The sequence below is a fragment of the Nyctereutes procyonoides genome, unplaced genomic scaffold (genome assembly GCF_905146905.1).
Source record: "Nyctereutes procyonoides isolate TBG_1078 unplaced genomic scaffold, NYPRO_anot_genome, whole genome shotgun sequence".
Lineage (NCBI taxonomy): Eukaryota > Metazoa > Chordata > Mammalia > Carnivora > Canidae > Nyctereutes > Nyctereutes procyonoides.
This window is the reverse complement of record NW_026575044.1, coordinates 26,770,701-26,779,135: the sequence shown is the minus strand read 5'-3', so window position 1 is coordinate 26,779,135 and position 8,435 is coordinate 26,770,701. Positions and strand designations below refer to the sequence as shown.

The 8,435-nt window shown below is 51.9% G+C and overlaps 1 protein-coding gene across 13 annotated transcripts in view; it reads left to right on the top strand.

Moving 5' to 3' along the window:
- The first annotated feature begins 793 nt into the window (after window positions 1-793).
- Window positions 794-8,435, top strand: part of FHOD3 (formin homology 2 domain containing 3) — a 463,903-nt gene continuing 456,261 nt past the window's right edge. For all 13 annotated transcript variants that reach the window (XM_055324588.1, XM_055324589.1, XM_055324587.1 and 10 more), the window contains exon 1: window positions 794-1,068. In XM_055324588.1, the coding sequence (XP_055180563.1) occupies window positions 904-1,068 (165 nt within the window). In that variant the 5' untranslated portion in view covers window positions 794-903. The remainder of the gene's footprint in view (window positions 1,069-8,435) is intronic.

Genomic DNA, 8,435 nt, shown 5'->3' with positions numbered 1-8,435 from the left:
TCCGCGGTTCAGCGACCTCTTTGGGAGCGGTCCGCGGCCCCACAAGGTCCAGCTGGGGCTTCTCGGGGCCCTAAGTGGTCAGTAGCTGAGGTGATACCGAGGGCCAGCTAGCACCCACCAGGTGGCCCCGGCGTGGCGCCCGGCGCTGGGGGTCCTGGCGCAGAGCCTCGCAGTCCCCCGGACACCTGCCCTAGCGCCCCCTGGGGTTGTCTGCGAGGAGCTGCCTGGCTTGCGCGGCTCGCCCTCCTCCTTCCAAGCTTCCTTCTCCCCTGGGGAAACCTCCCGGTAACTCCTGCCGGGGCTCCGGTGGCTGCCCGCACCCCGCGTGCTGCCGGGGCCCGGCTCCCCCGCCTGCAGGTGCGCAGCTGGGGTTTTTCGAATCCAGGCAGCCGGGGCCCCGCGCCGCAGCCTTCATCTGCGAGGGGGTAAGCCCTCTCCCAGGTGGGAAGCCAGGATGGCCGTTCTCTCCAGTTCCCGGAGCTCGGAGGGGTGCCGCTCGGCGGGTGCTCCCCAGGCCGAGGGGCGCACGTGCAGCAGGCTGCGGGACTCAGCCGCCCGGGGATCCCCGCCCCGCCCCCCGAGGGCCGGCTGCGGAGGCCGCGCGAGCCGTGCGCCCTCTCCCTTTCCAGGCGGCGGGTCCCGCGGGTCCGCGCCGCGGGGACTGGCGCTGGGGGACGCAGGAGGGGAGGAGCCGGAGAAGGAGGGGACGCGGGGGCCGGTCGGCCCCGCCCCCGCCCCGCCCCCCGCGGCCGGAGCCCGGGCTGCAGCGGGGCGCGCCGGAGCCTGCGAGCCCGCGAGCCAGCGAGCGGCGGCCGCGGCCTCCCCTGCTCGCGGCGTGACCCGGCGTCCCGGCCCGCGGCCCCGCCGATCCCGGCGCCCGCGCCCCAGGGGCAGGGATGCATCATGGCCACGCTGGCTTGCCGGGTGCAGTTCTTGGACGACACCGACCCCTTCAACAGCACCAACTTCCCCGAGCCCAGCCGGCCTCCGCTGTTCACGTTCCGCGAGGACCTCGCTCTGGGCACCCAGCTGGCCGGGGTCCACCGGCTGCTGCGGGCGCCGCACAAGGTACGGTCCACGGCCCGGGGCCGCGCTCCCCGCGCGCAGCGGGGGCTGCGGGGCGCCGCGGGCGGGCTGGGGCGGGCGCGGCCCCCGGGGGCGGGCGCCCAAGGGCAGACCTCCCGCTCCCGCCTCCCCGCCTCCCGGCCAGGCAGAGGGGCCCGGGGCACCCGCCGGCCCGCAAGGGATCCCCCGGGTGTGAGAGGAGGGCGGCCCAGAGCCGGGGCGGGCGGGGCCGAGCAGGTGCCGCGCCGGCCCGGGCGGGATGGAGAAGGTTCCCGGGCGCCGCGCCGTTAGCTCGGGGGGTGGGCGGGCTGCGGCCCGGACGGCCCTGCGGGTGGTCGGCCCTGGCCCCTGGGCCCGCGCTGAGCCGGGCGCGGGAAGGACCTTCCCGGCGCCCGAGGACTCAGGTCCAAACCTCCCGGGCCTCTGGGGCCGCTGCGGGCGGCCGCGCGACCCTCGCGACAAAGCGCGCCTCCCGGGGCACCTCCTCCTCCTCCTCCCCCGCGGGCAGCGCCGGGGCCGCCGCGGCGCAGGAGGCAGCGCTCCGAGGAGTCTCTTCTCCCCGGGAGAAGCAGGTGGCCTTGGGAACCCCGGAGGGGCCGGGCTGCGGGAGGAGGGGCGCGGGCGCGGAGGGGCGGCGCGCGCACAAAGCCCGAGCCTCGCAGCCCGCAGTGAGTGTCCCCCGGGAAGAATGGCTCCTCAGTCCACCCGGTAGAGGCTTTTTTTCTTCTTTTCTTCTTCTTCTTTCTTAACCCTTTGCGGGAGGACAGGCATCTTGCAAAGTGTGTGTTGCAAAGAGCCGGCCGTTGAAAGCGAACCATTTAGTTACCCAGGGGAGCCCTTCCTCCTACTTAAACAGATTGCACCTTGGAGGATTACTTCCCAGCGCATTTTCTCTTCTTTCTTTCTTTTCTTTTTCTTTTTCTTTTTTTTTCTTTTTCTTTCTTTTCTTTTTTTTCTTTTTTTTTTTTTTTTTGCTGCTTAGGGTTCATATCAAAGCTTGGAGATGATTTATTCTTTGAAGATCAACGTTGATAAATATTTGGAAGAGATGACCCTTGATACCAAAAAGACCAAAATTGATTTTTGAAAATTCTTTAGATTTCTGTAGGATGTTCACCTGCCTTGGAAAAGAGGGAGGTTGTATGTGGAAGCTGGTGAACTTTGGCAGCGCTCTTGTTCTCCCTCTATTAGTAGTGTATCAATGCTTTCCCTCCCTACTTAATTAGTAGTAACCTGTTTTCAGGAATGAGGAATGGGAGCAGTTGGTGCAGAATGGCTAACAGTCACTGTTCGGGGGAGTCTCTCTGGCCATAAAAGCAGGTTGGATTGGGAGATGGAGGGATAGAAGGGATAGATGTATTGTGAATTCAGTTTATCGGAGTCACTTTTGTAAATTATTTGGGTCTTCTTAATCAGTAGATTGAGTTAAAAGTTTTTGAAGGGCTTCCTTGGCATCATGATATTTTATTCATTATGATCTCCGATTACAGTAATCTTTTGCTGAAACCACAGAAGGCTCATAACTGTGGCCCTATGACCTTGAAGTGGTTTTCTTGGATTTCAAATCATATATATATATATAGGTTGACCTTTCAAGCTGGAAACTAGAGTATGCTTTTATGTTTCCCTGGAATAGCCCCATAGTCTTCATCCAGTGTTCCTGGTCTGGTAGGAGGAAATCCTGATGCTCTAGTGTTGGCTTCCTGTACCACCACCCCCTCCCACCCCCAGAAGCCACAGCACTGAAGTTGCACTGGCTCACAGAACTTTCCGAGGGGTCCCCTATAGAATAAACAGAACCAGAAGGTATCCCATAGAACCCCTTGACTCCTTGTCTTGGCAGCCAGCCAAACTGAGTCTCAGCGTCTTTTGCCCAAAGACCCCTGCAGTATATTCAGATATTTGGCATTGTTTTTCACATCTAGAGCTGAGTGACTGGTGGATTCTATTAGGGTTCTGTAAAGCAGAATTCAGTGCATTTGTGTGCCTATGTGCACATTCATGTTTTAAAATGCTTGGTAGTTTCCTGCAGGGAATCTTAAAATTGGATGATCCTCCTGTAATGGAAAGACCTAACAAGTTTTGATCACTTGGCATATAGGCATACACTCTGTATCACACCATGAGGGATGTGAGTGCACAGTCTCATGGAATACTACCTACCTCTGTGTATGTACCATCCCTATTGTGCAGATGAGGAAACTGAGGCAGAAAACGACAAAGTAACCTAGTTTCTCTGCTAGGAGTAGAGAGCTGAGATTCAAGCCAGGCCTGTGTGTCTTGAGCCCCCAGTGCTGCTCTGCTCCCTGGACCAGCTGTGCGGCTGTGGGCAGAAGCAGCACCTTCTGGGGGTTCTCTTCTATTAACCTGGGGGCACTTACCAAATTACCTTTGTGTGCCAGGTACTTTTTGACCTGGGGCAGTTGGATGTTAAGAGCATGAGTAAGAGCTTGAGGCAGAATTCCTAGTCTGGTAGGGTTCCTTGAGAGGTGAGAACAAATAGTTACCACCCCACTGTGAATTAGCTGATGGTGAGGGAGCGGGCCAGCTGTCACTCCAGGTCCCTGCTGTGAGTCAGGCTTCCCACACCACAGGGAACAGCTTCTTACAGGTCCCTTTGAGCCTGGCCTTGGCCAGATGGGGAGCTCTTTGGGGGAGGGCAATCTGTGTGATGGACAGGATGGAGAGGCGTGACTGTGGAACATGCAGACACCCTGGGCGTACCCAGCCATCCTGCACATGCGACTCCCTTGGAGAGTAAACTTGTTGCTCGAAGTAGATCGCATGTACAGAAAAGTGTGCAAGGCATAAGTGAGCAGCTGGAGGCATGGTCACCAAGTGAACACACCTGTGCAACCGGCATCTAGAAGGCCCTACGGAGGGTTCTCATTGCGCAGCCCCGCTGCTAGGTTTCTCCTGTGCTGAGAACCTGTGAGTTGGATAATCTCTCAGGCTCTTACCAGCCAAAACTGGGGTCTGTGCATCTTTTCTTAACTTAATGATATATTCATTTTAGATCATGTCTGCTGACTCCTTTAGAAGTTAGTTGTTCATTTAACTAGTATCGTCTTGGACAAAAATGGTATATTTTGCTTATTATGCTTTATCTTTGTTTATTTTCTTCTCAAACTGCTAGTAGTTCCAGGGAAGATAATTAATGATGAGTAGTTTTGATAACAAAAAAGTCAAAACAGATGCTGTATTCTCACTGGGGAGATACTCATTTTGGTGGTTATACGTTCTATCTGGCCTAGGTAAGGCCTTTTGTTTTCAAAAATTGCATGAATAGGTGTTTCTTTCTGATTTAGTGTTTTAAAGAATTATAATTATAGGACTTCTAATTTAGAAAAAACAATACAGTAGAATTAGTAAGTCGGAGGCCTTTGGGGATTTAAATGTGTTCGGACTGATTGATACAAAAGGCTAAGGACTCTTGTTGCCTTCTGACAGACAAAAGTGAGATTGTAGAATATTTTTACCAAGAAAAAGTGATGACTAGCTTACCTGTTAAAATGGCAACGAAGACAGTAATTTAGGGATGCCTGGGTGGCTCAGCGGTTGAGTGTCTGCCTTTGGCCCAGGGCGTGATCCCGGGGTCCTGGCATCAAGTCCCACATCGGGCTCCTGCGGGGACCCTGCTTCTCCCTCTGCTTATGTCTCTGCCTCTATCTCTCTGTGCCTCTCATGAATAAATAAATAAAATAAAAATTTAAAGAGGCAGTAGTTTAGTTCAGGAGATAATCTTGGTGCCTTCCGTGGACTAGACAGAGTGGAGCAATAACAGTGACCATGTTCAGGGCACTTGCCTGAGACAAGGCCCATCCTCAGTATGCACCATCTCACCACGCCCACAGATCAGGTCCTGGTACTGTTGCATTTCATAGCCTAAGAGACCCAGGGCAGGTGAAATTCACCTGGTCACGTGAGTGCAAAATTCCAGAGTTGGCATTTGACACCACGTCTGAGCTCTTAATGACTCCACTTTTGTGTCTTGGATGTCTTCCTTCCAGGCAGCTTGTCCATTTGCCAGAGTTCCATCTCTTGACTTACTGTGTTCATCTTTTTCTCATCACTTTTGTCTTTGTGGTCGCCAGACTGCCTCAGCTATTGTACCTGCAAAACAACAGATTGCAGTGAGGACCAGAGCCTTGGTCCTTCAAGTGTGGGCTGGGCATTTCCTAGACTTCCATTAGAAAGGACTGTCAGCCTTCCCACACCTGCTGAATCAGAATGTGTGTTTTTCCAGCATGCTTTGGTGATTCCTGTGTACACTACAGTCTAAGCAGCACGGATTAGAGGTCATTTAGATCAGGCTCTCAGCATGTGGGGCTCTCACTGTCTCCTCTGTTGCAGATCAATTCCTTGAGGGAGAAGACGTGGCTGTTCAGTTCTTCCGTGTTTTCCTTGAAGCTCAGGAGTGCTAAGATGGAGTGTGCACTAAGTTGATTGATCGGTGTTAGTTATGGAACACAAATCCACTGGTATTATTGCTGTAATGAATTTCCACCTTAATCCTCTTAAGGGACACATCTGTTTGCTGCATTACATTAAGATTTTTAAAAGATGAGATCACTGGTAAAGTTGGCAAGTGTGTTGTGTCACAGAGCATCTTAGGACAAAACCGTTTAAGAATGTTGTATGGACTGCTAAGAGCATCTCTGTGCAAGCTGAGTCGAATCTGACTCTACCGTAATTAGCTCAGTTGGTTGGAGCCGGGCTATTGAGATCAGGATCATGGGATTGAACTCTTTATGGGTCAGTTGGCTTTGCTTCATGCATGGCCACAGACAGCATCGGTAACCCAGCCAGACGTCCCGCAGGTGCTATCACGGCTCCCCGCAAGGATCTGCGTTGGAAGGGATGGCAGGAGTCCTTGGGGGCAAGGGGGACCACAGGACGGGAGTGTGCTGGGCGCTAGGCGGTAGGCCTCCACGCATAACTTCATTCATCCTCATATCAACTCTAGCAGGTGGACAGCAGTCTCCCCAGGTAACAGGCGGGGGAAACTGAGGCACAGGGCCGCAAAGCAGGTTATCTAAGGCCACCCTGCTTTTAAGTGAAGGAGCCGAGATTTAAGGTCAAGTCTTTTTTTACTCCAAAGCCTGTAGCCAACTGTGTCCCATTATTAGAAAGCCAGCAGAGCACATGCTCCAGGGGCCCGGGAAGCGCAGGTGGGGGAGGGGGCGGACTGCGTTGCCTTCACACGCGGCTGCCTGTCACAGGCAGTGACTTACCCCGTTGTGCTCTGCTAAGTCCTGCCAGCCTTGAAGCCCTGCGAGGCGGTGCCTTTTGTCCTCGGAGTCCAACCTGCGTCCCTCTGGAAAACAACAGGACGGCCCCCGCCCTCCCCCCTCCGGACTCTGAGATGTTAGGTCTTAATGGTGGCAGATTTAAAACTGATTAACACGCTGAGGACGCGAGCACCCCTCCCCCAGCCTGCTTTCTCCTCCAGGGTTTATTTCTCCGTGAAGAGGAAACTTTGAACCCCTGCGAACTTGTCCTCCTCTGCCAGCCGCCCCTCCTGGCAACCGGCACACAGGTCTCCAGGTGATGCCCCTCCGCGGCGGCCGGCCCAGGGAAGTCCCCAGTTGAAGCTGGCTTGCCGTTCGGGGACACTTCCCGAATCTTGGGTTTGTCAGCATCTGCCCCTTTACAGAGGCGAGCAGACTGCTTTTTTTTTTTTTTTCTTTTTTTTTTGCCTTTTTAGCAATTTCATTGGGAAGTGTTTCTGGATCTTGTTTCTGAACCAAGTTATGAAAGAATGGGGGGAGGGATCCCTGGGTGGCGCAGCGGTTTAGCGCCTGCCTTTGGCCCAGGGCGCGATCCTGGAGACCCGGGATCGAGTCCCAAGTCGGGCTCCCTGCATGGAGCCTGCTTCTCCCTCTGTCTGTGTCTCTGCCTCTCTCTCTCTCTCTGTGTGTCTCTCATGAATAAATAAATAAAATCTTTAAAAAATCATTAAATTTAAATTAAGAAAAATAAATTTATTTGACATTAAAAATTATTAAAGTGTGATAATATTATGGTTATATTTAAAGGCAAGTTTGTCTTTTTCAGAGATACATACAGAACTATTTACAGATGAAATTATAGGATGTCTGGAATTTGTTTCAAAATAATCCTGGATAAGTGGAAAGTAGGTGGGTGACTGTACAGAGGAACAAGATAGACCATGAGCTAAAGCTGGATTATGGGTGAATGAGGGGGTCATTATACTGTTTTCTATACTTTTGCATATGTTGAACTTTTTGTTTTTGGAACTTTTTAAATAAAAGAGCAAAAAATATTACGAGTTCCAACATTCCCTTTGGGATCCGAGTCCTTTTATAAAGTGCACTGGTGTCCTCAGTGTGTTTGCTATAGCTGAGATGGCCAGTTGTCAGCAAATTTGTTGTGCTTCCACTTTTATTTTTCTTCTCACCCTCATGGTTGTGTTCTTCTTAGGATCTTTGAAAAACAAGCGTAGGACATCTGTTTTTTTATGTTCAGGATGTCTTTCTAGGCTTAGTTCTTATGATGAAGACAGCAGTCATCAGCGACACAAAGTCTGAGTTTGGTAAAGGAAGTGTTAAGGTAGAGATATTATATGTGTAGCTTCGGTAAATGCCCCTAAATTTTTATCACCAAGCTGAGATGTTGCTAAGGCTATAATTAATGATACCATATAAAGGTATCAGTTTCCCAGTGGCTGTTGGAGCCTCTGACTTGCTCTCATGGCCACACCCAGGGTCTTACCTGATTCCCAGTGAGCCAGCTCCACCTCCACCTGGAGTATGCCTCAAGAGAGCATCCAGAATGCAGTGCCTGGCAGTGATGTCCTGTATATGAAAATGTAAGTTGATTGTATATGTTGGCACTCTTACAGGCAGCTTTAGATTTCAATGGAAAGATTAAGCCATTTATGGATTAGTTTTGGTGGGGGAGGGGAAGATGGATCATTAAAAAACATTACCATGCATGAGCAGAATTATATATCCGGAAGTTGATCTATTTTTAGAGCCACATAGTAACGAATGGAATTACCTTGTATCTATTTACAACTTGGGAACATACTTCCTCTTCACCATTTAGGATTTGTAACCAGAAATTAAAATTTTGAACTCGAAGGGGAAATGTTTAGAACTTAATATTAGGAGGGGCACTTAGGGTGGCTCAGTGGTTGAGCATCTGCCTTTGACTCAGGTTGTGATCCTGAGGTCCTGGGATCAAGTCCCACATCAGGATCTTCACAGGGAACCTGCTTCTCCCTCTGCCTGTGTCTCTGCCTCTCTCTCTGTGTCTCTCATGAACAAATAAATAAAATCCTAAAAAATAAAAAAAAAAGAACTTAATATCAGGGAAAAAAGTCTCAAAATTGTTAACACATTGGA